This window comes from Pithys albifrons, chromosome 20 (genome assembly GCF_047495875.1).
Source record: "Pithys albifrons albifrons isolate INPA30051 chromosome 20, PitAlb_v1, whole genome shotgun sequence".
Taxonomy (NCBI): domain Eukaryota; kingdom Metazoa; phylum Chordata; class Aves; order Passeriformes; family Thamnophilidae; genus Pithys; species Pithys albifrons.
In genome coordinates this window covers 961,963-988,000 of record NC_092477.1, presented here as the reverse complement: position 1 = coordinate 988,000, position 26,038 = coordinate 961,963, and the positions used below count along the sequence as shown (strand labels likewise).

The window sequence follows — 26,038 nt, the reverse complement described above, 5'->3', positions numbered from 1 at the left end:
CAACAATGAACCAAGCACATATATACCTCGTAGCAGTGAGATGTTGGCTTATCTCCTGAAGTAGAGAAAAGCCAGAACCCAGGGGATTTTACTAAAAGCACCCAACTTTCTGGGGAGTCTCCAAGAGATAAGGTCTAATTTATGGAAGACATCTAACTCTCAGTGAAGTCTTAAAGGTCCATGTAGCAAACAGGTTAATCCCAAGAAAAAAGCCAGAGCACCATGTTTGGAAAGACCCACTGCAAGAATCTGCAAGAATCTGCAAATTTAGACCGAGTTGAAAAGTTCATGAGGATGAAGAGCAAAAATACGACCACCACCAGATGAAGTAACAGGATCTCCCCTTATAATATTCCTCAAAATGGACAGCTCCGCCCCAACTCTGCCTGCTATGAATATTATAACTGGATATTGCAATATTATAATCGTGCATGAATATGTAGGTAAAAATATTGTAATCCCTCACTAGAAATGTATAAATACTGGAGCTTCTCACTGTAGAGTTTGGAGCTCTTTTGTCCGATACTAATTGGAGAGTTACCCCAACGTTGTCTTAATAAATACCTTGCTGTTTATTGACTAAAACTTTGTCTCTAAACAGTTTGTTCTGCCTTTTGGGGCATCACTCCTATGCAAAGCTCCTCTATTTCTGCTTGCTGTTTCTTCTGATTCTTAACATCTGAGTACATTGAGAACAACTGGTGGGCGGCTCTTTGGTTCCAGTTTTGTTCTGTTGCAGCTGTGCAATTTTCTGCAGAGGTTAATGGGAAATAAGCAGCTTTAGAATACACCAAAGCTGGAGCCTCACAGATCCCATGCTCCCTGGGATCCTCATCCATCAAGATTACTTGCAGACATTTGGATTGACACCTCACGATTAAACGTCGATGCAACCATTCTCTTCTACATCCAAATCTAGAGCTAAAACCAGGACCCAGCTTGAAATAGGAAAGAATGTAATGACTGTGAGAGGGAAAAGAGCTCATGAACCTTTACTCTGCTCTTCCATGGGATAATGATTTAAAGCTTAGCTTTTTTTTCTTGCACAGACAGGACAACTACTGATGGACAGCACAGTTCGCTTCAGGAGCTTTACACTGGACTTTTCACACTTAGGAACACAAACACATTTTGCTGAAATGGTCACTGCTATCTGATGTGAAGGAAACCCCCACCCTGACAGAATCCCCTTTCAGCATGCCACAGGACATCACTGCTGTGCAAAGAGTCTGCCTGCCTTTCAGCTCTCAAAATCCTAACACTGAGGGTTACCACAGCTGCCAAGGACATCTCATTGTCAAGCTCTTGTAGTTCTCTAGGTTCTCTGCTGTAAAGATACAGAAAGCAAGGATTTGGAGAACAGGCTGAGGGTGCCATTGGGACATCGACCCAAACGCTGAAAGGCCCAGTTCTACATTGACAATGATGCTGATGAACTCTTGCATCAGTTATCCAGGACAGCTCCCTAGATTTGAAAGCCTGTCATTTTCCCCATTTAATGCAGGGCTCACATCACCGAGCAAATTGTAGGGCATGATGAAGGAAGAAGGACACCTTTGTGGGGAAAGCCAAGTGACAAACCTACGTGAACCTGCTGCTGCAGAGCTGCTGCATCCCAGGAAAGCCTTAGGGACCCGTGACTCACCTCTGGAAGCTTCCCTGGGCACATCTGTGAGCCACAGAAAACTGACTATAATGGACACAGAGAAAGATGGAACACGAACACGATCCTCAGTCTTCAAACTCGCAGTCTTCAGGAAAAAGGGCCTGCTCGTCCTCTATTCCTGCTTCCAGCAGTTTCTGCCAACTTATGTCTTAGCCTTCTGTAATAGTTCTAGCAAATATAAACACATATGAACACTGTTCATTATTAAGAGAGAAAGGAAGGCTGCCCTGTCAACTGATAAAATGCTATATATGCATTTAAATTTATGTATGTTGTCAGTTATTGCATCAAATGTATTTCAGGATTGTAACAAGATTTAATAAATGGTCTGATTTTATTTAATATTAAGCTCTAATGGTAGGTCCCTTCCAACTCAGGATATCCTATGATTCTGTGATCACAACATCAAGACCAGCTAATTAAAAATACACCTATAAAGGTATTTTGTCATATGGTCTGTTCCAGTATTTGTGTGCCGTGCAAAGCAGCACAGCAGAAAAGATGTTGCTCTTGCAAAGATTAAAAAAACCTATTGCAAAAATTCAAAGCTCAGGCCTAAACCCCATAATGCTTAATTTGAAGCCTGTTTCAAATGCCACGGCATCAAGCCCCTGGTGCTCATGGTCCCAACAGCAGTTATGAGCTGGATTTGGTGAACGCCACAAGCACTTCCTGACTGGAATGAATGAACCCAAGGAACAGAAAATTCAGGAGACTCAATGTAAAGGAGATGCTTTGTGCAATGAACCACAACAGTCCATGTCATTGAAAGACTTGACATTACAAAACTGTTGTATAATAGTAATACTAACATTCAAGATGCACATATTTTAAGTTGAAAAATTCCATAAAAAAACCCAGATTAGAACAGGCCAACAAAAACCTGATGATAAATAAAACATTTTGATAAGATTAAAAAATATGAATAAAAGTCCAGGACATTTTTTCCCTCCTTATCACACTCCTACATTTCCATTCAAGCAGCTGACATTGATTTTTCCCATTTGTGCACAGTGCCACATAATTCTGCTGGATGGAATCCTGACAGATGGGATCCTGTCAGGATCCTATCACATAACTGGATGGAGAAAACGTCAGGAACACATTTAAGACATGACAACGTAATTCCTCTATTGATAACTTACTTTTCCAAACATGCTTAGAATCCTGATATTTCCAGCTTTAACATTTATTACTGTGGTAAGATCACTTTAAGGTCAGTATTTTTTCCTTCCCAACAGTGGAGTTTTGCTCTTTAGAATTTCTGAGGTGTTGCTCACAGGGGTATTTGCTTTCCTCACTGCCCTGTCACAGATGCTGTTCTTTAACATCACGGTCATCTTGTATGTGATAGAAGATGGGAATTCTTCCCCTGCACCTCCTGCTCTCATTTCCAGACTTCACTGAAGCTCACAATGGGACAGTTTGTAAGTGAGTTTTTGTGTAAGACGAAAAACAAATGAACTTGAATCCTGCCAAGACACTGCCAAGCTGCGTTTGCTGCCAAAAGATTTCCCAACTCTGTAACCAGGAAAATCTGTAATGTTCCTTTCCATGCTCCATGCTCACCTCTGATTGCAACAACCTGCTTTAAAGCAGGATAAATCTGCTTGAAAGACCTGATTCAGGCTGAATGAAATTTTATTTGCCTTGTAATTTAGGCTACATATATATTACTAAAAGCATGATGAATTTAGAATGAAAACAAGCAAGTTAAATCGGGAATTTACATACTGGCGCACCACACGGAAGATTTATGTACCTTACAAAGTTAGATGAAATTCTCTTTATAGTCTTAAGAAGTACATGAATCAAAAAGCATTTGAAAAATAGTACTGTTCATTTAGTCCTTAACCATTTATTTCAAACTACAACTTTTCCTCTGAAAAGAAAATACTTCCAGTTCTATGGCTCTATAATTTAATCTCAGAAATTAAGAGATTAAAGCAGGTACTGCCAAACTTGACAAAGAGATGCCAATGTATGCTGAGAAAAGACAAAGAGGGTAGAAGGAGAAATAAAAAGCAATAAAATTATTTTACACTCAGAGGTTCAGAAAGCAGCTGTTCAGGGGCTCAGTCATTAGGATCACTCCAGATCACCTACCAGGTGGTCATTTTTGATGAGTGTTACTCAGTTCACAGAAGGGCAGCAGATCTTCATTCACTCAGCACTGAATGAACAGAAAAGCCACAATCATTCAAATGTATGATGGAAAGTAACTTTTTTAATAAACGGATTTATCATATCAACAATAAGAAAAATAGGCCTTATTGAGGCATTTTGAGAGATGTTTGAAATGCCTCAAACTATAATCATTATGCAAACATTAATTACACCAGATAAAGAGATTCTGCAGTAGAGAAATGAAAACCAGAGAGCTGGTTTGAAGCTGGGGTGACGATATGAAGTCAAACTCTCACTAACAATCTTCCAAGTAAGATGAAACTTCAAATTCAGCTAACATACTCTATCTTCAAAAATAATGTCACAATTTTGGGGTCAAAATAATCGCCGAGAGAATCAGAATCAGGTTTGCATAATGAATATCAACGGTGGCTTTAGAGACACCATTTTAAAAACTCAGCTGTGATTTTTCCTATCATGTATAAACAACACTGGAAAAGTGTATTTATCTCAAACAAACAAAAAGAAAAAGAATGCCAAGGTCCAGGAAATTTAAGGAACTCCAGTTTCCATGCTAACAGGCCTAACTTAAAAATCTTTCAAAAAAATTTTAGCATCTGTCAGTCAGTCAATGTTCTATCATTAAGCCACTTATTTCCTAATTGAAAAGAGGGAGGAAAAAATGCCAACGTGCTCCCCCCAGTTTCCCTCCACCTTTAAGTCACACACACCAGTTTCAGAGCTGTTTAGGTCTGGAGGAAAGGCAGGTAATTTTCACAGCAGAACCTGACCACAGCTTTTATACTACAAGAATAATATTGTCCTTGTAAAAGAGGACATTCAAAGCATTTTCTGGAGATACGGAATTTAAATCTTTAAATAACTCATGTTGAAAACACTGGAGCCAATGACTCTGTGGACAGCTTTCATTAGCAAAGTACCTTGCTGCTGTTCTTCCTCTTCTTCACTTAATGAAGCCAAATAGGCTTAGAAATCCATGTCAAGAAGTTCCTCTTTGTTGAAAGTTCTGCTGAGTGATGTTACTCGTTCGTGGTCTGTCTTGTCCCATGTGTTACCTACCTTAAAAACAACAATGCCAGTTGTAGAAGCTGGAACACTAACACTAAATATTGTAACACTGAATTTTAGGGAAAATTATTTGATACCAGCAATACAAACCTGTTGGTAAAGCTCTCTACAATAATTAGCTATAATAACCATTTACTAAAATAACTTTAACATTTATGAATTTATTCCACGGTGAGTTTCAAGGAGTTTGAGATATATAAAAAAATCTCCTCATGCACTGAAGAGACTGTAACAGCAGGTCACACAACACAAAACCTCTGCAAGCCAAATTTCCTTTGTGGCAGCAGATACTGGTGCTGAAGCAGCCACCAGCTCCTCTCTTTTCCAGCCCAACTCACTCCTGGAATCACACAGGGATTGCAGCGCGGACAATGAAAGCGTTTACACAACTGCACCCTCAGCTGGGACACGGAACAGATCCGAGTGAGAAATGATCCAGCACAAAGGACTCATTTCTCAACTAATCCCTTCTCCAATCTGGTTCCCTTCATGGCCAGATGCAAGTTTTGGCTGTCAGTAAGACAGGATAGGGGTGAATCGCTACCAGGAGGGGAAGCAACTGTTTTAAGCCTGGCATTACCACCAGAAAGGCCTTAAAGATTTACCCATAAACATCCACTTTTGGCAAATTAAAAGATTTAACGGTAAATAACAAAGTAATTTCATGAGCAAGTTGTGTTAGGTTAAAACACAGTATTTAATTTGTAACACAGATGCTGAATCTCATTTCAATTCCAGGACAGGGCTGCAACTTGTAGGTCTGTAACACACTTAAATCTTTTAACGTGTTTGATGTCTTTATTTTGAAATAGTGGAGAGAATCAGGAATCTTTTCCCTGCTACATATATAATTTACAAGCTGACAGCAAGACAAAACAAATTAGAAAAACATTATAAAACCATTGTAAAGATACCTTTGACGTCCCCATAGCAGCAGATGTGAAATACTTCGGCTTATAAGCAGCTACATTCACTTCTGAGGCTGCATCTTTTGGTTTCTCATCAAATGTAACATTGTCTGGAATAAATCTTAAGGGCAAACAAAACATTCTTCAAATACATTGGGAAATTTCATGGTATAAACAGTCTAAGCTTTTCAGGAGTGTGGGACATCAGCATGAAAGAATCTGCTACAAGAAGTAGGCAAGCCTGAAAAGGGAACAAATGGGCAAATATTCCACACGTGTAAGATGAACTGCCTGGCTTCTGCACAGCTATTCCAGAGGTTTTCCATGTGTAACAACGCTCTGTTGGGAAGTAAATCAATTTTCACTTTGGTATAAACAGGGGCAGGAGTGGCTTTTTGAGTGGTTTCCTTTGTTATAAGAGACATCTTTTCAGGAAGCTTAATATTAAAAATTAAAAAAGAAAAAAGTGAGTAAAATAGAATTTGGAAACAGATAAATTAAAAAAAAAATCAAAGCATTTTAGGAAAGCCTGGTACAGCTTCAAAATGATAATTAGTAGGGAAAAAACTGCTCAAAAGACCAAAGTCATGGGTAACAATTGAAGAACTTGGTTTAAAAAAAAACCAAAAACCCTGGTACACTCTGAGAGATTAAAATTTAACAAAGCAAAAGATTAGGAAAATCACTGTAGAATTGCAAACAGCTGTGCCTGTTGTAAAACATTATCTATGTTTAAAATGGTGAAAAGTTACATGCTCACTTGGCAAAGATCATCTTCTCCAAAATGGTTCAAAGCAAATGAATTAAGTTCCTCTAGAAAACGATTCAAAGCAAAAACCTCAACTTTCACTGACTTCCAAGAGTGCCCACAACATGGGCCCCAGTGCACAAACAGGGCTTCTGTCACAGCTTTTTATGATTTAGGAACTTTTGTGCTCAAACTGAAAAGCTTTTCTGCAACAAAAGGAAATACTAACAATGAAGCAAGTAATAAGTTTGAATCCTTTCTTCCCCAAACGTGACTTTTGAAATATTAGAGCTTCAGCTCCTTCATAGGAACCAACTTATCTATTGCAGCTTCAGGACAACAGCAGCAATATTCCTGCCCTGTGGGAAGCAAGCCTGAAAAAATGCCACTTCTGGACCCTTGGGAAAAGAAAAAAGAAAAAGGCAACAGTATGTTGGTTTTTTCATAAATCCTACCACTTCACTTACCAAAAGGTTGAAGATGCAACCAGAACATTTTGTCTGGTTTTTCTGAAAATAATCTCTTCATGCAGAGAACCTGCATGCAGAGAACCATTTTTTATTTATGCCAATAAAAATGGCCAGAAAGGAGAAAAAAGAAGCAAAGGGAAACCTAACAACTCACCATGTGCCCAATTTTTCTCCATATCTCACTTTGGTTACAGAATAAAGTCCATGTAATTTACTCAGAATTATTGAAAACTGCCTTTAATTCTCCCTCCCCAGCCCAACACGTGAAAACATCACCAGTGCAGTTACCTCAGGTCTATGAAAGAACAGCTACTTTCAAATTCCAGTCCATCACATTCCTCATAAATTTTATTGGCTGTCTCAAGAGAATCACATTCTACAACTGCATAGAATTATTTCAGGTGCTTCAACTGATATTCCCGCAGTTTTTCCCTATAAATCCTGCAAAAGTGGAGAAAACAGCACAGTCAGGTGAGCTGGCTTTTACAGTTTTTCATTTGCAAACTATGTAATTAAACTCATTAAAACCAGGTACCAATCAAACACTCTCTCGATCTTATGAGACTCAATGTTGAGCAGCATGAGGTTCCACCGATGTCTATAGTATAAAATATTCAGTTTTATTAAGTGTACAATTTATATATGACTCTGCTTCAGGATGCACCTTGATGCACACAGGGAAGGTGACTGCAGACTGTGCTCTAAGTCCACCATACACTCCCCTGGTGCACATTTCTTCAAAGGGATCTGCCTTCTATTTTAAAAGCAACCAGATTTTCTAAATGCAGGGCAGTCCAGCAGGATGTCCTGGACAAATATGGCCCCAGTCAGGCTGCCAAAAACCTGGAAATTCAGGAAAAATATAAAAGCAAAACCTGTAACAAAAGCTGGGGGGGAAAAAGAAAGTGACAGAAGACATGCCTGGAGAATTGTAGGACTGAGGAGCTCAGCCTGGTAAGCCAGAACTGCTGCTCAAAGCACTCAGGAAACCTCAGTCTTGGAATTCTTGGCCTAAATTAAGGTCCCTGTGGATTCACAGCTCAGAATTTTGACAGTGAGCACCAAAGGGAGTTTACTGCATCAATTTGTAGAGCAGAAATGCTGTGCTAAGCTCACATTCATTCCACTGATTATTCCAATGAGCTGCATTATAAGAATTTTGAATTTGCTTACGAACAAGCAAACCTCCTCAAGTTTCATCACAATGCATTTATCAAAGGCACTGAAAATGTACCAGGGCCAGTTGTAAAACATCACTGGAAAAACCTAAAAAATTAAGGTGTCCACAGGAGACTTCCACATACAAGCTTCTGGAAACAGGAGTAATTGGGATTTTCCCTGAGAATTAAACATGTTGTATCTCTCTGTGGTATTCTCTGGAAGCTCAAACAGTTCCACAGGTCCTTTTTCTTCTTCCTCTTTCAATCTCTCTTTTCCAGACTCTGAAGGATAAATCTACAAATACAACAACACAAAACTAGATTTTTAACTGTAGTGCTGCAATGTACACCAACTAGGAAAAAAAATATCTCACCAGGCTTGTAGACTTTGTTTTTTATTTAAAATCGGTTAAGGAATTAATACCATAAGCTTTAACACCATCCTAATTTTAATGTATGGAAGAGACAGTAGAATAACCAAACTGCCCACTAAAATTATTTTGAGACAGATGAAGAACAGGAACCCTGACTTTGTTCATTCCACTGTGGCCCTTTTCAGAAAGGGGTATCTTGACCAACGTTTCTCAGAAAGCTGGAGGCAGACACTAATTATGGAAAAGTGTAACTTAATTGACCAGAAAACCACCAGATTATTAGTAACTTAAAAGTGGTGAAAAACAGTGAGTGTTATGCAGTGGTAAGAAGGGTTGGAATACATTTAGAAATAGCCAGATTTAACGTGGGATTACCTACCATAAGGACCACTGAAAATTAAACTGAAAAAGGAAATGTAATCTCCCCCTCCTAGACTTTGAGAACTTCACTATTAGTCTCAGAAAAATAGCACTTAGAACCAAACTTATAAACATGAGAATGCTTTGGCCTTGAACTCTACCAAACACATACCCATTACTGAAAAGCAGCACATTTGATTCTCACACAGCAAGTTAAATTGCAACACAGTTTCTCATTTAACATGTTCATCTCTCTTTTGGTTCTCCACAGAACTGTCTGGCGTTGTTCTTCTTTTGGATCTTTCTTTTTTTTTTTTTTTAAACAGTAAAGTCTTTTTGAAACCGTGTCTTACCTTAACAGAAAATACTGTTCCCCCTTTGGGTGTGAAGGAACTAAATAGAGCCAGCATATCCTTTGCCTTCAGCCTATCCCAGTCCATATTACAAACTGCCAATCTACTTGCAATCTGAGAAAAAAAAAGGACATAGGTTTAGTTCCTGACTTATGGGGAATACACAATTCTGTGGCAGAACTCTGTGGTAAAAATCAAAGTCAGCAATAAACTTTACTGAAAAAAATAAAAGAAGCATTTTCCTCAAGACCTTTTATCACTTACACTAGCAAAGATCAGAAGCAGCAACTACTGGAGCAGATGAAAAAGACATAAATAGTGAAGCACCACAAAAGAGACTGCACCAATCACAATTTAGGACTGCAGTGACAACGACAGCACTTAGGGTTTTGTTATCATCTCATATTGTTAGTCACAACAGCAACCAGCATCAAGGTATTGTGACAGCACTGGAGCACTGTCATTACTTATACACTAATTGTAAAGTCGTTCTTCGCTGTCTAATAAAGTCATAATTTCTTACAGTGTTGAGTTAAATAACTAGACTTTTAAAAAGTGAAAAAAAATCAGCAGTGAACAAAAGCAGTATTATTTACATTCTGGAATTTATGAAAAGCTCGATTTTGTTTGTTTTTTCCACTTGTAGACAGCTTATCTACAGGTAAGTGTGCTTAGAGGGAAAGGGAGACAACAGGGAAAACTCAAACTTGGACACTTTCATCATTACTTGCATTCTGTAAGTGAAAGGCTGAAAAACCTTTACAAAAAATACTTCCCCAAACTGTTTCACTGACAAAGGGCTATGATGAACTCATAACATTTCTGAGTTTGTTATGTAGCAACTTCCCATGTGCAAAGTGCTGTTACCTCCTCTCCACGAGGGGCGTCCTCGTCCAGCTCACGCCAGGAATGTTCGATCTCCAGCTCCTTCGGAAACAGGTCGTTTAAATCCTCATCATCCTCTGAGCTGGTCTCAATGTTCCCTATGCCTCTGGCTAGATCAGGCCCACTATCACTGTCTTCATCATCTTCTGAATCACTGTCTTCTTCACCTGTTTCTCCATCATCTTCTGGCTCCTCTTCCTCGCCTGTTTCCTCATCTTCTTCTGCTCCTCTTCTCCCGATTCTGCACCCTCACTTGCAGAAGTTTCTTCCTCTAATGGGCTTTTATTTTTTACACTTTGATCACGGGTGTCTGTGCACAGAGAAATAAACATTAGATACCTCTATTTATGGTGGAATTGCACATGATCCTTTACAAGAAGGAAAACTTCAGCTTTTCTTCATTCAGATTTACAAGACCCCTGAAAGGTGCAATGATGCAAGAACAAATAACACCAGGGAAGTGCAAATAACATAAAACATCAGTATTGCTTCTTCATCTTGTCTAGTCTGGTCTAATCTAATTCAAATGCTCTTTAGACCCAGAATGGTATCCTAACCTAATGAAATATTCTCATATTCTAATTATATGTATAAAATTAACATGCAAAACCCAGATTTCAGTAATGTAGGCTGCAAACATGTATAAGCAACCTAAAGGGAGTTTTTCTTCAAGTCATCTCTTCTCTCTAATCCCCTCTCTAATATCCCAGATTTCAGTAATGTAGGCTGCAAACATGTATAAGCAACCTAAAGGGAGTTTTTCTTCAAGTCATCTCTTCTCTCTAATCCCCTCTCTAATATTAATGGCTCAATACTGGCACCTTTACACTTTCAGTCAACACACTGATGTGCTGAAGCCTTCATGGTATCAGGCCACACATTTGCTGTTTGGTTTGATACATACAATAGTCTATATGCTATTAAATACCTTACTTTTCCAACCAACAATTTCACCTCCAGCAATTTAAAGGACAGGGATGTTCACAATCTCACTGAAAAATGAGCAATGATTCTATACAGAGCTGACCAACTCCAATCCTTCAGCAACACTGAACCTGAGTCAGGCAGCTTTTTATAACTGATCTTGCAGATGATCTTCTATGGAGAGCACCAACATCCAGGTAAACACATATGAATGCCACTTGTTATTTGAACAACTAACCTGAGTCTTTTATTTTCCCTCCTAGGGAAAGGTCCCTCCTGGGAGCTTTAGTTGATTCAATACCACTTGGTTGTGAAGACTTCTGCTTGTTTTGATTTGAAGTCAATCTTCCTCCTGATGCATCTCCTTGCTTGTTTCCCCCTTCGGGTAAAAGGCCCTTGTTTCCCTGACAGGGATCAACTTCCCCTGCAGTTTTCTTTGAGTCCTCTTTCAAGCTGAATTTAGATTTGCTTTTTTTTCCTTCCTCTTTAAGGTCACTTACTTCTGTCTCCGCTTCACATGTTTGCTCCACTCCTTTTTGGTTTATTTTCTTCTCCTCCCCTGGGAGATCACCAGCAGGTACCTCTGCAGAATCTGTTTCTCCTTTACCTTTTTTTTTCTTTTTTTTTTTCTTTTTCTGCTTTTCAGCATGTTCTTCGCTTTCTGAAAGATCAGAGTCAGATTCTGACAGGGCATAAAACTTCTTGAGGTTCTCCGTAGTGGAGAAGTTAACAGGGGGCCTCTTTTATCCACAGTGTATCTCATCTTAAACTTCTTGTCATGGAACATGGCTCGGAATCGCTTGTCAGTCTTGACTTTCCGCTCTTTCTCAGGCATCTCCCAAAACCCGGGATCCCTCGCGACGCGGCTGAACTGCCCATGGCTCAGGATTTCCTCCTGGGATGACATTTTTGATCTTGTTGAAGACTTGGCCATCTAGAATATGGGAAAAAAATCCAAATATTTTTGATGAAGAAAACCTTAATTAACGTAGATTTAGATACGTAACTGGAAAAAAACCCTAAAGGATTAAGCAAAGTCGGATTTTTAACCTATGCCTAAAAAGTTCTTTCCAAAGGCACAAATGGCAATTTCATGGCATCACAGACCACCAGGTTGGAAGGGCCCTCAAGGATCATTTGGTCCCAGCTTTCTTGGCAAAAGCTCAGCCTAGACAAGATGTTCCAGCACCCTGCCCAGCCAGATCTCACAAGGGTCCATTGCTGGGGAATCCACCACTCCCCTGAGGAGATTATTCCAACGGCTGTTTGCCCTCATTCAGGAGAATTTTTTGTCTTGTGCCTAATCAGAATCTCCCCAGGAGTAACTTGGACTCATTGTCCCGTGTCTTTTGCATGTGGCTCCCTATAAAAAGGGAGTCTCCACCTTCTTTACATTTAAATACTGGAACATTGGGATAAGGTCTCCCCTGAACCTTTTTTTCTCTAGGCTGAACAAACCCAGCTCTCTCAGCCTTTCCTCACACAGCAACCTCTGCTGTGGGGAAGGGCTGAGAGAACCTGGGATTGTTCAGCCTGGAGAAGACAAAGCTTCGGGTCACCCAATTGTGGCCTTCCAGTGCCTGGAAGGAGCCCACAAGAAAGATGGAGAGGGACTATTTACAAGGGCCTGGAGTGACAGGACAAGGGGGAAGGGATTCAAACGGACAAAGAGGAGGTTTGGATTAGATATTAGGAAGAAATTCTTCCCTGTGATGGTGGTGAAGCCCTGGCATAGGTTGCCCAGAGAAGCTGTGGCTGTTTCATCCCTGGAAGTGTTCAAGGCCACGTTGGATGGGGCTGTGAGCAGTCTGGGCTAGTGAGAGGTGTCCCTGCCCATGGCAGGGGGTTGGAACTGGATGAACTGGCTCCAGAGAAGAGCAATGAGGCTGGTGAAAGGACTGGAGCACAAGTCCTACGGGAAGAGGCTGAGGGAGCTGGGGGTGTTCAGCCTGGAGAAGAGGAGGCTCAGAGGTGACCTCAGCACTGTCTGGAACTCCCTGAAGGGAAGTTCTGGCCAGGTGGGGGTTGGTCTCTTCTCCCAGGCACTCAGCAATAGGACAAGGGGGCACGATGGGCTCAAGCTCTGCCAGGGGAAATTGAAGTTGGAGATCAGGAAAAAATTCTTTGCAGAGAGAGTAATGAGGCATTGGAATGGGCTGCCCAGAGAGGGGGTGGATTCCCCATCCCTGGAGGGTTTTAAACTGAGCTTGGCCGTGGCACTGAGTGCCATGATCTGGTAAAGGGACTGGAGTTGGACCAAGGGTTGGACTTGATGATCTCAGAGATCTTTTCCACCCCAATCGATTCTATTCCATGATTTTTAAAATCCTTTCCAACCCAAACCATTCTGTGATTCGGCGACAGCGGACACACCACAAAGAGCCCCAAACAGAACCCTCCGTGCCTTCCCACCAGCCCCACGCACAAACCTTTGCCGAGCTCGGCCCAGCGGCAGCACCGGGTGCGCCGACCCCGCTGCAGCTCCCGCTCCCTCCCCGACCCCAGCGGCAGACATAGCCCCGGCAGGAGCCCCAGAGGAGCCTCGCTCGCACCCACCGTGCTCTGCTGTGCCGTGCTAAGCCGAGCCGAGCCGAGCCCCTCAGCTCCCACCACGCCGCCGCCGCTCCCGCCTTTTCCGGCGGCGCTACGGGAGCCTGGCGGGCCTTGGCCCGTGCCGTCAGTGCGCATGCGCGGCGGGCGCGGGCCGTGAGGGGCCTGTCACGGCCGGCACTGAGGACGGCGCGGCGGGTCCGGCTCTGAGCGCTGCCCCTGCGGGCCGGGGCCGCTTCTCCTTCTCCTTCTCCTCCCGCCGGTGCCTCGCCCGGCGCGCTCAGCCTCTTCGACCGGCGGCTGAAGCGGAAGCAGAAGAACTGGGCGGCGCTGCGGGTCGAGCCCGCCAAGTGCGATTACCTGCGGGAGGAGGTGCGGGGCACCTGCGGTGTCGTGTCCCGTTCTGGGCCTGCTCGGTTCGGGAGGGACTTCGCAGGGCTGGAGCGGGTCCGGAGAAGGGCAGCGGAGCTGGTGGAGGATTTAGAGCGCAAGTCGTGTGAGAAGCGGCTGAGGGAGCTGCAGGTGTTTGCCCTGGAGAAGGGGAGGCTCAGGGGTGACCTTACCACTCCTATAACTACTTGGTTGGAGGTTTTGGCCAGGCGGGAGTTGGACTCTTTTCCCAGATAACGAACAACCGGACGAGAGGTTGTAGCCTTAGGCTGCGCCAGGGGAGGTTTAAGTTGGACATTAGGAGGAATTTCTTCACAGAAAGACGGATTGGACACTGCAAGGAGCTGCCCAGGGAGGTGGTGGAGTCACCGTCCCTGGAGGTGTTTAAGCAAAGACTGGACGTGGCGCTCAGTGCCACGGTCTGGCTGACCAGGTGGTGGTTGGTCACAGGCTGGGCTCGATGATCTCAGAGGTCTTTGCCAGCCATTAATCCTGCGGCTCTGACCGCAGGCTCTCTCCCCAGGTCGGCGGCAGGATCGCGGACAGGGTGTTTGACATCACCAGGTGAGCCCCGGCCGAGTCCCGCACATTCCCCGGGCCCGGCACCGCTGGTGGGCAGCGCCTTTCCCGCGGTCCACACGAGGATGCGCCATGGGCCGTTCCATAAGGCCTGTGGAAATCTGCAGGTGAAACTTAATGTAGTCTAAAACTTCAAACGTTCTTAAGTCTTGGTTATGTTTCGTGTTGCTAATCTCATCCTTTAGAACGTTTCCTCTCGCTTTGGATGTTGACTCTGGAAGAGGTTGCATAGCTCAGCATTTAACCAAGGTACTGGCTCTTTGTTCTTAAAATGAGTGCATTTATATCCCTCTGTTCTCAAATAGGGCTTTATTATAACTTAATCCAATCTTGTGGGTCTCGATGAGTTAAATCTTCCCCAATTCACATTAAAATCCAAAGCTGTGTGTTGTCCTGGCTGTTTGATATTTATTGGCACTGAAAACTTGACAAATGGTAGTGCAAGGGAAAGCTCTCTGTTCCATGACAATTAACTTTTAGTTTTGAGTAGGAATATGGATGTTTTTGATCAATCTATTGGACACAGTTCTTAAGTATAATTACGAAAACTTTTAAACCGTGAGCAGCTTCCCCTTCATGAACCCACACTAAGTAAAGGTGCTTCCTGGGCTGTTAATCCCTGGTTTGTATTTAACTAAACTTGTATTTAGAAATACAGAGTGTGTTTTCTGTTACCACTTCTGCCTCAGCTGCTCTCCCTGGGAGAAAGTGCCATGTTGGGTGGGGAAAAATGTTTTCTGCTTTATATAAAGTTTTTAGCAAGACTTGAAAAGACTCTTTTTAACTTAATATGAGGAGGTGTGAGTGTTCCAAAAGATTACCTAGTCCGCTCAGAAAACAACTTAAGTATCTAATAGACTTTTAAAATTACATTTCAGGAAACAGTTGAAAAACTTACCCAAGTCGATGTGGCAGAGAATGCTTTGGTAAGTAGCTTTGTTAATGCCACTGAATGTGCTTCAGTTCTGTAACACAGGAAAACAGAAGAACTGAGTTCCTGATGTTGTTTTTCTTCTAATCCAATCTTAGAAAAATGCTGTAGAAACTGAAATCCCCACGGTCAGAGTTGTAGCTGATGAGGAATTCCTTCCTTTCAAAGAAGACACATTTGATCTGGTTGTTAGCAGCTTAAGGTATGCATTAATCATCTATTTATTTGTTTTGTTAAACATGTTAAATAATGTTCTTTTCAGAGTAGCTTTAAGAAAATTAAACAAAAATATTAATAGTCCATTAAAGAGCAATAAAAGGTATATTTGCATAGTTGATATGAGCAAGTGTTAGGAAAAATTGCTGTCCTGGTGCTTCTTCCTGGTTGGTTAGTTTGTTTTCCTTCAAAACACTTGTAGTTTCTCTCTTTCCTGCATTTTCACAAACTGGTCTCCAGGACTGGCACCTTCTGAATTTAACTAAAAGCCCTAAGAGGAAAACCAACATATTTCTACCAACTTTTGGTCTTGTTTCATATCACTCTTAGGAAGGCTTTTCAGAACTACTTCAGCTTGAGAAACTTGTTTCTGGCTTTGGCTTTTGAAACTTCCTTAGTTAATGAAACAGGTGCATTCCCCAAATTTTATTAAATGTATTATTATATTATTATTATGTATGCTTCTATTATCTCAGTTTGCATTGGCTGAGTGACCTTCCTAAAGCTTTTAAAGAGGTAAGAAACTGTTTATAAATACTCAAAGTCAGCACCTGCCATCACTTGAATTGAGAGCACTCTACATTTCCAGATCTTTCAAATAAGAGGCACAGAAATAGCTGATGTTTCACACAAGTATTTTTTGCAGTATTTTTGCCATTTTGAGTTGATGCTGGTACTAATTTACTACCTCAAATCAATTTGGAATAGATAAGTGAGACAACATGTTTGAATAATGTTTTGAATTCTCAACAGCTGTGATTGAGATAACTTATGATACCTGAGGTAACACAGAGAAAGGCTTTTTGATTTTGAAATGAAGCAAATATTTGTTAAGGACAGAAAACCTGTTTTAGTTTGAGGGGAAAAAAACCAAAATGTTTACCCACAAGCAGGGGAGGGGCCTTCTCCACAATAATCACGCCACTCTTTATCAAATTTAAGAAAAAAAGGAATTTAATAGAAGAAGGATAACTGTTCTTAACTGCTATATATAAACAGACTAGTGCAACCCGCTTCCCCAACACCACAAGAGAGAGAAAAAAAAACAAACAACAACAAAACCCAGCAGGTTTTCCTCCAGGAGGAAAGTTATACTTCAGCAGTGTCAAATGTCACAGCCCGGCTGGCTGCGGAGTGAGTTCCCAGTAGTTCCCAGTCCCTCTCCAGCGAGACAGACGAGTGGTGAGCTCTCAGATGAACTCTGTGTCTCTTGTCCCAGATGAAGGAAAAAGAAAGCTGAAAGTGGGGAACCACCACGTGTCCTGCAAAAGCAGCTACAAGCCTCTCTCTCTCCCGGGCCACTGCCCCAGCCGGGGCGGGCAGGCGTGACGGTGCGGGCGGTGGTCGGTGCGGGCGGTGGTCGGTGCGGGCGGTGGTCGGTGCGGGCGGTGGTCAGGCTGGAACAGAGGCCGGGATCCCGGATGCAGGAACCGGGAGAAACAGCCACGGCGAGGAGAAAAGCAGCAGCTCAGCCAGAAGCCCCAGCAGTGCCAGCAGAGCCCCTTCTCTCCCCGGCAGCCACCGCTCCTGCCTTCCACCGAGCTAAGAAAAGAAAGATGTCCCCAAAAAACAAAAGAGACAAACCTGCCCCCATCCAAGTGATCAGTAGTTAACTACTTCTTTTGTTAACTGCTGGCATGGGCAGTTAGTGGCAGGGGAGAGAATTTACGTAATAATCCCAAACTACAGCAAAACCAAAATTGCTACTGAAAAAACAAGTCTTATTTTGGATTACTTCATCCCGTTCCTGGAGGTGTAAACTTTAGTCAAATCAAAACTTTGGAGCAAGACCAAGCAATGTTTTCACGAGTTTGTTGGTTTTTAATTTATTTCAGATCGATCAGTCATTACAGTACCATTCCATCAGCTGTTGGTAGTAAGAGGAGTACCCCACAGTTATGGAAATAATAAAAATAAATTGGAATGGCTTTAGTACTTAAAAAAAAAATCCTTGGAAAGAAGTATGTAATTTTCACTGGAGTTTAAGTGTTCTAGAGAGTGTCAAGTATTTTTAGCCTCACAGTAAATGCAACTGATAGATTATAATGTCCCACACAGGGGAGGGAACTGGGTTTCTTGGCCGACTTTCCTCATGGATGCTCCTTTCCTGTGTTGGTACCACTGGCTTTAATGGAAACTGCCTTTAACTGCTTGATTTTTGTACCTGTCAATTAAAGGCTTTTTTACTAGCATAAAAGAGATAGCTTGATTAATGCTCAATTTAAAAACAATTGAAAATATTTCTGTTTCAAAACTGCTGTAAGCTTTTGCTGTCGTTTTAGCCTGGTTATCGAACAGGGCTCTTCTGGATATCTAAACCAGGGATCATTGCCAATTCTTAAGGAAAAAAGAAAGCATGACTTTATTGGCCTTTTCACTAGGAAAGGGACAAGAACTTGGGAGGCAGACAAACAGCTTGGGGTTGTGATGTTACTGTTCTGGCTGGTTAAAAATAAGTAGGAGGAGACATAATAAAAACTGCATTACTGTATTGACTCTGAGAAGTGGAAAGATCACTGCTGAACACTGAGGCCTCCATTTAAACTGAGCCATTAAAAAGCGCTTTTATTGCTCTTATCTGAGAAAGATTCTGCTTACTTTTACTATCTTCATCTACCCAATTTTCAGAAGTAAATTAATTGAGGATATTATTTTATGAGTATACTGCTGAAAGGAGTTTTACCCTCAATTTCCACGGTTTCCTGCCTTTAAGTGTAATTTCTGGGGATTCGCTCTTTCTTAAGGAAATGAGTCTCTTCAGACAGACCATTTGTTTACCAGTATTACGAGGAGCTGGGGCACAGCTTGCCCTGTCCAATACAGTCAAAGATCTTATTAAAACAGCTGCTTTTGAGTTGATTAAAAAGCGAGAACTTAAGAACTTAATGACATAAACCTGATGTCAAAGCCCATAAAGCTCTTCTTTGTGCGTTGCAGAGTCACCACGTTCTGAAGCCGGATGGCCTGTTCATCGGGGCCATGTTCGGGGGGGACACGCTGTACGAGCTGCGCTGCTCCCTGCAGCTGGCCGAGCTCGAGAGGGAGGGAGGCTTTTCCCCACACGTGTCCCCCCCTTCGCCGCCGTCGCCGATCTGGGACACCTGCTGGCCAGGACTGGCTTTAACACCCTCACTGTGGTAATTAGAACAATGGGAGTGAACAACCCAGAACATCACAGCTGCTGCAATGTGAAAATCAGTTTACCAGTGTATTAGGAACTGCTTCCTTCTTCATGTTGTGCACCTCACTGAATAAGATTCTAAAGTGGCTTGGACTGCTGCTCTTCTTGGCTTCGTGGTGATTCATGGAACCAGCTGAAATGTGTCTTTGGCTCATGGCCCAGTAGAATTAGTATGTTCTTCTTGAAGAAGTCTCAGAGAATGTTAGACCTGCTTGAGAAGTGTTTGGACACTTGCTGTTTCTTCTGAAATCCAGGAGAAAATAACGGCATTTCAATTAAAATTTAGTTGTATTTGGGCTGCAAAGCAAAAGTTTTTACAAATGCTAAGATAGTGCATTTTTCTGAGAAATACACTGAGCAGAAGAGGCAGATGAATAGAATCATAGAATGGCTTACATTGAAAGGGACCTTTCAAGATCATTCAGCTCCAACCCCCCTGCCATGGGCAGGGAATAGTCCTTTAGCAGCTCTGAAGGTTGACATAAAGCTACTGGTTTAGCTTGATATGCTCTAAAACTGACCTCCTCAATTTTTTTAGGATACTGATGAAATCCAAGTCAACTAGCCAGGGCTGTTTGAGGTGATGGAAGACTTGCAAGGCAAGTACATTCTTTGTGGACACGTAAATGTTTTCTTTGTCAGTGGTGCAGATACAGAAGGGTTGCACCATTGTGTTTCTTAACTCCCATATCATTTCGGTTGGAAGGGATCTTTAAAGGCCATCTAGTGCAACGCCCCTGGAGTGAGCAGGGACATCTTGACCTAGATCAGGTTGCTCAGAGCGTTGTCTAACCTGGCCTTGAATGTTTTCACATACGGGGCATATACCACCTCTCTGGGAAACCTGTGCCAGTGCCTTACCACCCCATCACAACAAATTTCTTTCCTAAAGCAATATAAATACATAATAAATGATTAACAGTGAAAGCATTACTATTTTCCTGCTCTCCAGTGAGTCAGGAGATGATGCCTCTCAGCAGGTCTGTGTTGGGAAGCAGAAGTCAAGGATGTGCTGCTTCATGTCCTGCTATGAATTTTCTGCTTCCCTTGAATTCCTCTTCTGGGTGAGCCTCTTCAGTGTCAGGCAGAAAAGCCCTGAAAGGGAGACAGCAGCCTGTATCCCACAAACTGTCTCTTCCTGGGAGCCTTTCTAATTCTCAGGGCTTTGGAATGAGAATAAACAGCTCCTCAGTTTGGAGTCTGCTGAGGATTAACAGACAGTTGAGTAACGATTTTGTTAATATTCTGTTGCACTGGTCATGGACCGGAAAGCACTCGCTCCTACGCAGTCAGTTGTTACTTACAGAGCAATGCAGGGCATTTCTTCCCTGGATCAACTGCTGTTTGCAGTAATTCCCTAATGAAAATGAAACTTACCAGGAACGTTATCAGATGCACTAAGTGATTCAAGAGAGCACAATTGTGGTGGGTTTAGTTCTTATTAAAAATCTCTTGGGATAGTAATTTTAAGGCGTATGTGTAAAAATGTAAATACAGTGATGTGTCTGAATAAACACTTTGTACTCATTCTTAAAATAAGTTATACTAGAAAGCCTGAATGTTCCAAGACTCACACTGAAAAAGGAATTATGTGAAATTGTTCCTAGCAATGCAAATTGTAAATTGCAAAGCATTGGAATTGAAAGTTTTGGATTCTTACGGGTAAGAAACCCACTTAATTCTTTGTATTGTGTTCTCTGTTACAGTGACTTGCAGAGTATTCTGTACTTATTCTGGTTTAGTAAGAATCTGTCCTTAGTGCATGACACTTCACTCATGGCATATGCTGTATCTTCTTTAATGAATATTAGTATTTTATTTCAGGGTCTGAGTCACAAATCAGTGAGCCTGCTTGGGCTGTGCCTTTGGTTACAAGATCTATCAATGTACAGTTTTTAGCAAGTCTGTTTAGGATATAGGGATGAAACCCTAAGATTTTAAAAGGCTCTTAGAATTTGTGCAGTTAAAACATGGGAAAGGCCCCTTCATTACCTCTAATTTATAAAAATGTCATCAGCAGAAGTAGAGAAGGGAGTGAACCATACAAAATTAAATGTAACTGTACTTTTTTTACTCTGCTTAAAAGGGAAATATGAATGAGACTCTTTTAATGTTTTCTAGAAAAACGAAGAGCTAACACTGAACTTTGTCAGTTGCTGGGGGAGAAACACCCCAAACTTTCACATGGTGTTTAACTGGAATTTCCTGAAGCAAAAACTTGATCTAGTGGAATAAATTCATTAGAGCATCCTGTTTAAGAACCCACATTTAAGAAAGCTAGCATGTATGTTAAACCCCTTAAATTTTCATTTGTCTAACGCAAGAACTTAATATCCACTTTCCAAAGACATGACCTACTTTGGCCCAGGTTTGGAGCCCTTGTTTTGGGGGAATGCAGTTATTGTAGTAGTTTGATTGGAACCAAAGTGAGTAGTGAAGCAAATGTGGCCTGTGTAGCTCATGGGTTGATTTCCTGAATATCTTGGGTGCCCTCATGAGAAGAAAAAGGAAAAAGAGAATAAAAAAGAAAGATAAAAACCTGAGAGAGTTAAGTTTAGCTGGATGTCACATATCAGTGTGAAGCAGAAAACACTGGAGGGAGTGCATGTGCTTGTGGGGGAAAACAACTCATGGCTCAAATCAAGTTAGGATTGAAGTAGTTGGTGATTTATTGATGGCTTGTAATTAACTGTTAGGCCATGAACTATACATGCAGGATTAACAGCAGCAATATAACAGGTTAATTAACGACTGCTAGACCCTCACAAAACCTTCAGATACCTAAACACCCTCCCACAGCAACCTCCTCCACTGAGTTTGCAGGTACAGGCTCACCTCTGTCCCTCTACCAGGAGGGGACAGCCCAGGAGCAGCCTGTGCCCCCAGCCCACTGCCAGGCCTGCAGGAGAGGGGGCTCCCCTGGGCTTCAGCAGAGCTTCAGCTGCCAGGGAACACCTTCCTGGTGTCAGAGCAGGTCTTCAGTGCTCTGTTCTCACTGGTAGAAATCTTAGTGCTTTTTATACTTGATTTTTAAGCTGATTCTTCTTTCCCACCTGATGTCTCTTGGTAACTGCCTGGTTACTGTTTCATGTCTTCAGACAATCATAACAGAGTTTGAGCAAACACCCCTTTCAGTTTTGGATATTCTGTTGACACACATGACACTAGTATTTCTATCATAGCAGCTTGTAGTGGGCTCAACCCAGGACACAGCTGATGTCCAGGATTTTTTGCCAAGGTCCAGTCAATGTGCATTTTCCCTATGATTTGGAGATGTTTCTTGGGGTACAAGTTGATAAGAGACAAAGTCATTCTTGGAAAAAATGTTTGGAACCTTATTTTGGAGCAGTGAATGATGAATTCAGGGGACTTTTATTTGGCCTTGAAGTGTTTGTGATAAGCTGGAGTTGGATACATTTCAACTGGATATTTTGACAGCCTTCCAGTACCTAAAGGGGCTACAGGGAGAGCTGGAGAGGGACTATTTACAAGGGCAAGGAGCAACAGGACCAGAGGTGATGTCTTCAAACTGACAGAGGGCAGGATTAGATTAGATATTAGGAAGAAATTCTTCCCTGTGAGGGTGGTGAGGCCCTGGCACAGGTTTCCCAGAGAAGCTGTGGCTGCCCCATCCCTGGAAGTGTCCAAGGCCAGGCTGGATGGGGCTCTGAGCAACCTGGGACAGTGGCAGGGGGTTGGAACAAGATAACCTTTAACATCCCTCCCAACCAAACCATTCTATGATCCTATGTATAAAATGCCACCTTTTTAGCCAAATTAACCGCCTAAAAAAAGTGACTAATTTAAATGGTTTGAATCTCTAACCTTAATTTTTTTACTTCTAAGGTAAAGCACCCTAATATTAAAATATTACTTATTCCATGGAAATACTATGCAAAATGAAAAATTTACTAAGGGAATCTCCTGGGTAACAGGTTGAATAACTAGCAACTTGAAGTTTTTGTGGATACTGGATTTGCTATTTTTTTCTACCTAAGCCACAGACGGTTCTTTGTAACAGCCCTTTTTCAGCTCCTCCATCATCTCTACAAAGTATGTCCTGCTGTAGCATCCAGGTGTCAAGAGCATCAGTTCTTCCCAAAAACTGCTTAAGAGATGTTTGAAAGTCTCCCACTTCTTTCCTACTGTGTATTCTGTTTTTATTTTTGTGAAGCTCTATTGCTTTGTTCCAGTTCTAGAACTATTGATTGCTTTAATTTGATGCAGAACTTGTACCTGTCACAAAACTCTTGCAGTTATTTCCTAATGTCAATATCACTCTTACTTTTTTAATTAAAATTGTAATTCCCATCAAGTACCACTTCAGATTTGATGATTATATTCCCAGTCAGTATCTTTTCTGACTCAACAGCAGAATGTCCAATCTTAGAGTAGTATTGCTGTTCTGGGGCAGCAACTGTAGCAAGATTTATTTGGTTAAGTAGTGCTGAACTTCGTGGATAGCCAAGTTCAAAGTAAAAGGCAAAGTCATAATTCAGTGTCTACTCAATACTTTGCATTGCATCCTGTCCGTGCCTGGGGTTTTTTGTCTGTGAATTTCTTTTACCTGTAATTCTTTCTGGAATTCCAAAAGGTAGCAGAGCTACTGCCAAGAGGTTTTGTTAATCACGCCTCAAACAAAGCATTCCTCAGATGATTTTTCTTCCAGGATTCAGCTTGGAAGGCATTCCCAGGAGGAGCTGTGGAGCTGTCATAGCACTGTTGAGTCAACAGACATAGAGCACTTGTTTGATGCACAGATGACCGATCCTCGATTACCACCTTTCACAAAACAAACTAAACCATCTGTTCTTCTATTTGTATATATGAGCTTTCCAAGTAGGAGCTCATAGTTTTGATTTGGGGCTTTTTGAGTGTGTGTTTCTGTGTTTGTTTTTTTTTCTCCTGACTCACTGAATCTGTATTGTATGGAAAGTGCAACTGAACAGTGGATGGATTGGGTAATTGCATCCCTGTTCAGCGCATTTTATAGCATGGCACCTTTTGCATTTTACATGGTAACTTCTTTTACAGCATGGTAAGTTTGACTGGTACTTTTTGGTAGCTAAAAGTTTATTATCCCTTAGAAGATAGTATTTAATTTATAGCTCTGATTAGCTATCCCCAAAAGGTATGGAATTAGAAGATAATAGGATGATTATTTATTAGCTTCTGAGATCTATTGGACTAGTCTTATTTGTTCCTCTTTGGCAAGGGTTTCAGGCTTATGAACCCGAAGGCTTCCCAAATGCAGGGAAGTGATTCCCTGCAGAGCGTTAGTGTGTCTTCACAAATACAGAAGTACTCAGTTTCTGCACTCCTTTCTGGCATTTTCTGCTGTTCAGTTTGGCTTTGCTGTACTGGCTCTCCTGGATCTCTGAACAGTCACATAGAGACTGTGCATAATTTTAGAAGTCTTGAGAATTCAAACCAGAGCCCTTTGCTGTAAAAGGATCTGAGGCTTAGAACGCAGAACCGTGGAATAGTTTGGGTGGAAGGCATCTTAAAGCTCATGTAGTTCCAGCCCTGCCTCTGTGGCAGGGACACCTTTCACCAGAGATTTTCTTTCCCAGGCTCTCCTTCCTACGTCCAGCTGCTCAGGGAGATGGGAATGGGGGTCACAGTCAGATCATCACAGGTTGTTTCTGCTGCTGCTCAGGGAGGAGTCAAGCCCTTCCCCTGCTCCCCACAGAGACAGTCCTTCATGAGCTTTCATTATTATGACATGAATTACAATGCCTTAATTCCTATTTTCCTTCTTGAATGAAACCTAAGTGTATAGCTCCTTTAAAAACTTGTGCTGCTTTTATTAATTTATGAATATTTTGGGGAAGAGCGATGCAGCAGGGTGGCAGAAGTATCTTTGCTTGGGCCTTTGAAAGCATGGCAAGGAGTAATTTTATGCTGAAAAAATTTCTCAAACACGAGGGAAACCCATTGTTACTGTGTCCAACAATTAGAACCCCAGACCTCAACTGGACTTTTAATGCAATTAATTTTAAAGTGCCACCCCTCAGAAGAACCCCAACAGAGCATGTAGGGCTAATTCTGCTGGTCCAGACTGGTTTTTTTCTTATTTTATACTCAGAATTCAAAGAGTATCATTAAACCGAGCATTTCTCATCTTAATTTGGTGCTAAATCCAATGTGTCCAATTTCCCTTTCTCTGGCTATTACCACGGTGAAAAAACATACAGTCAGTACTGTCTATTAATTAAAAGCAATTCCCAGTTTAACTCTAAATAGAATAAAAGGACAGGATAGCTTATGTCTTCCCAGAAAACTTGAATACTTTAGGGGAAGCAAAACAAAAAAAAGCATTTTTTGCATTGTTTGACTGTGTACCTAATGAAGGGCATTCAAAGCAGCAACTGGCAGCAAGCAAAAGTACCTTTACTGGTGGTGTTGACAGAATTCTGCTGCTCAGGTGGGATGGAGATTTTACACTCCTACTCTTCAGTGTACGCAGATTTTTTGGAGCTGAGTTACAAAACTTGTATTATTGTGATGGTCCTTCAGCACTCTGCAAGACCAGCCTACCTGGACCTAATTTATGGCAGACTCAGAGATGCAGTTTTAACTTTGTAAGGACATTTTCACTCTCATGTTTCAGCTGTGTCATGATGGAGAAACTAAGTCAGCAAATGCTGCATAGCCTTAAATATGAGTGAAGAAGTGTTTGGACCATAACAGCTTTTTTTTCCTGCTCTGAATCTTTCAGATCTAATATTAGATTTCTTATCTTGTGTAAAAAATACAGATATTTCAAAGAAAAAGAACCAACCCAAAATAAGCTTTATTGCATAAATGTGTTGTCTTAGTCATACAGACCTTCAAGAAAAACATTTTTTCTTATGACATTTGATTAAAAATGTACAAAGTTTCTTTTTCTTTTCAAAATCCCCAAACTCAACAAAAGAAAAGAAAAATCACTGAGTTTAACTTCACATAATCTTTGGTCAGCACTTACATGAGACTGAAATAATTCTGGAATCAGCATGTACTTTGGCTATTTTCACATATGAGATTATGTTACATGACTTAATTACAGGCACCAGCTGTCAAAAAAAGAGCCCCATTGAGACCTACACTTAACATATAATGGTACAAAACTTAAAACAAAAGAA

General features: G+C 41.6%; 3 protein-coding genes across 3 annotated transcripts in view; 1 reads left to right on the top strand and 2 right to left on the bottom strand.

Moving 5' to 3' along the window:
• Positions 1-1,770, bottom strand: part of LOC139681167 (uncharacterized) — a 30,735-nt gene extending 28,965 nt beyond the window's left edge. Inside the window, exon 1 of the mRNA XM_071574396.1 lies at positions 1,646-1,770. The gene's annotated coding sequence lies outside the window, so the exon portion shown is untranslated. The remainder of the gene's footprint in view (positions 1-1,645) is intronic.
• Positions 1,771-8,494: 6,724 nt separating this feature from the next.
• On the bottom strand, positions 8,495-13,702 carry LOC139681168 (ESF1 homolog). The gene is given in 5 exon segments (XM_071574397.1): positions 8,495-9,369; positions 10,308-10,450; positions 11,303-11,800; positions 11,803-11,998; positions 13,621-13,702. Coding segments are annotated over 4 exon segments (1,071 nt in total). The 5' UTR covers positions 13,621-13,702; the 3' UTR covers positions 8,495-9,135.
• A 48-nt stretch (positions 13,703-13,750) lies between these two features.
• On the top strand, positions 13,751-25,040 carry LOC139681358 (arginine-hydroxylase NDUFAF5, mitochondrial-like). The gene is made up of 7 exons (XM_071574709.1): positions 13,751-13,770; positions 13,899-14,136; positions 14,528-14,568; positions 14,769-14,832; positions 15,462-15,509; positions 15,613-15,716; positions 18,668-25,040. The coding sequence occupies exons 1-7, from the start codon at positions 13,751-13,753 to the stop codon at positions 18,681-18,683; spliced, it is 531 nt and encodes a 176-aa protein (XP_071430810.1). The 3' UTR covers positions 18,684-25,040.
• The last annotated feature ends 998 nt before the right edge of the window (positions 25,041-26,038 follow it).